At 61.4% G+C, this 2,112-nt stretch overlaps 1 protein-coding gene across 1 annotated transcript in view; it reads right to left on the bottom strand.

Moving 5' to 3' along the window:
• The window catches only part of CUNH15orf39 (chromosome unknown C15orf39 homolog), a 3,695-nt gene extending 3,452 nt beyond the window's left edge, over window positions 1-243 (bottom strand). Inside the window, exon 1 of the mRNA XM_009278912.1 lies at window positions 37-243. Coding sequence (XP_009277187.1) covers window positions 37-243 — 207 coding nt within the window. The remainder of the gene's footprint in view (window positions 1-36) is intronic.
• Window positions 244-2,112: the final 1,869 nt, after the last annotated feature.

Raw genomic sequence — 2,112 nt, 5'->3', positions numbered from 1 at the left:
ATAGTGCGGGTAGGCGGCCGATGGGCTCCAGCGCACCAGGGGCTGCTCGGGGCCATCGGGGCTTTGCAGCGGGCAGGCGAAGTAGGAGCCCTTGTAGTTGAAATGGTTTTCGGAGCCAGGGTTGGGCACAGGGCTGGATTTGCAGAGGCCGTTGGGGAAGCCGGCAGCGGGCTCCGTCTCCAGCCGAGGTAGCTTGTTGAAAATCACAGGGTCCAGAGACTCCAAGTGCCGTTTTGAAGCCATTTATACGTTGCTGCCGGTGTCCCAACTGGGGCGTGCGACGGGAGAGGTGAGCTGGCCTTCCTGAACAGGAGAGAGAAAATAAATCATGAGCAAAGCAAGTCCCTATGGCAAGCACTCAGCCCGCGGTGGAACGGCACGGGGTGACAGGCTCCACCAGGAGCTCCCCAAAAGTCAGCTTGCTCACATGTTGACCAGAGAAAGCATGTCGGTTTTCACGTGCGGCTTTTCCTTATTCATTTGCGATGCTCGATCACATCGCACTGGAAGGCTAAAGGAGAGGAGGGGAGCCGTGGAAAGCCCTACTCGCCTCGCAGTCAGCCTCTGCCAAGGGCAACGGGGACTTGCTTCCCTTCTCCCATCCTCCCGGCACCTGGCAGAGATCCTAAAAAAACCCAACCCCATCCCAGCTGAGAAGCAATGTTTGATCCTCGGCGTCGAAGCTGGGGATCCGGTCAGGCGCTCCCCTCCCTCGGTGCTGGCTGGGACAGCCCTGCATGAGCCGGGGAGGGAGCCTGAAGCCGGCGGGGGGGGGATCCTGGCAGGCCGGCCGAGTGGTTCTCCATCCGCCTCCTTGGAAAAGCCCTGAAAAGCTCTCGCCACTTTGGTTTCAAAGCCTCAATGAGCGTCTGTTGCAGGCAGCGGGGAGCAAAGCCAGGTCGGCTCAGGTGAAGAGCCAGCAGACTGCGGCGAGCCACAAACACAGACTGCCCAAAATTCCCCACCAATTACACCCTTCAAGCTAATTTGAGGCTTTTCCCCCAGCGCAGCAGCCTGCAGCTCGGGGGGACCCTCTCCCTTATGGTCTCCTGGTTTTGGGCTGCTGCTGCGAGTGCTGGCCCATAGTGTCAGGCAGTGCGTGCCAGCAGGTGGAGCTGGCAGACCGTCCCAGCATCGCCCAGCATTCCCGGGCATCGCCCCGCATCCCCCGAGCATCGCAAGTATCCCCCCAGTATCTCCTGGCATCACCCAGCATCCCCCCAGTACTGCCCAGCATCTCCTGAGCGTCCCACTGAGACACCTGAGCATCACTTGAGCCCCAAGAGCATCACTAGAGCATCACCCAGTATCCCCCCCGCATCGCCTGGCATCACCTAAGCATCGTGTACATCACCCAAGCAAGCCCCGGGACCCGCCTGAGCATCGCTGGACCATGACCCAGCATCTCCCAAGCATGGCCGAACGTCACCCAGCATCTCCCAAGCATGGCCAAACATCACCCAACGTCCTCCCAGCGTGGCCAAACATCACCCAGCGTCCTCCCAGCATGGCCAAACATCACCCGGCATCTCCCAAGCGTGGCCCTGCATCCCCCAAGCACACGGATGGACTTACTGCAGTAGGATCTCGTCTCTGTTCTTCACCCCCCTGTGTTTTTTTTTTCTTTTTGTGGCAAGAGTTAGCAGAGAAGCAAAGAAGGAAACGGAGGAAGAGAGCGTGAAGATAAGATAAGCCTTGTCCACAGAAGGGGAAACGGAGCAGATAACTGGGGAGACTTGCGAGGGTAGATAAGGGACCGGAGCGCGGTGGCTCTGCTCTGCAGCGCAGCTGGAGTCCAGAGCCGAGCTGCACACAGCCCGCCCTGGCAAACCACACGCTACACCCTGCCAGCTCTCCCTGCCCTGCAGGCAGGGCCCTGCCAGACCACTTACAGGGGGAAACAGGGGTCACAGGTCCACCGGCCACCCAGCCGCAAGTGCGGGTGCCACTGCCCAGCTGCGCCCCCCCCCCCCCCCCCCCCAGCACGTCCAGCCCGGCCTGGGGGGGACCAGGGGACGGCCCTGCGCAGACCTGCCTCTCCCCAGCCCCAGCTCAAACCCAGCGGTTTTCCCCAAAACAGCAGCTCTGGCATGACCGAGCGGGCTGCGCCCC

Source organism: Aptenodytes forsteri, unplaced genomic scaffold, assembly GCF_000699145.1.
Source record: "Aptenodytes forsteri isolate BGI_AS27 unplaced genomic scaffold, ASM69914v1 Scaffold258, whole genome shotgun sequence".
Taxonomy (NCBI): Eukaryota; Metazoa; Chordata; class Aves; order Sphenisciformes; family Spheniscidae; genus Aptenodytes; species Aptenodytes forsteri.
This window is presented reverse-complemented; position numbering and strand designations above follow the sequence as displayed.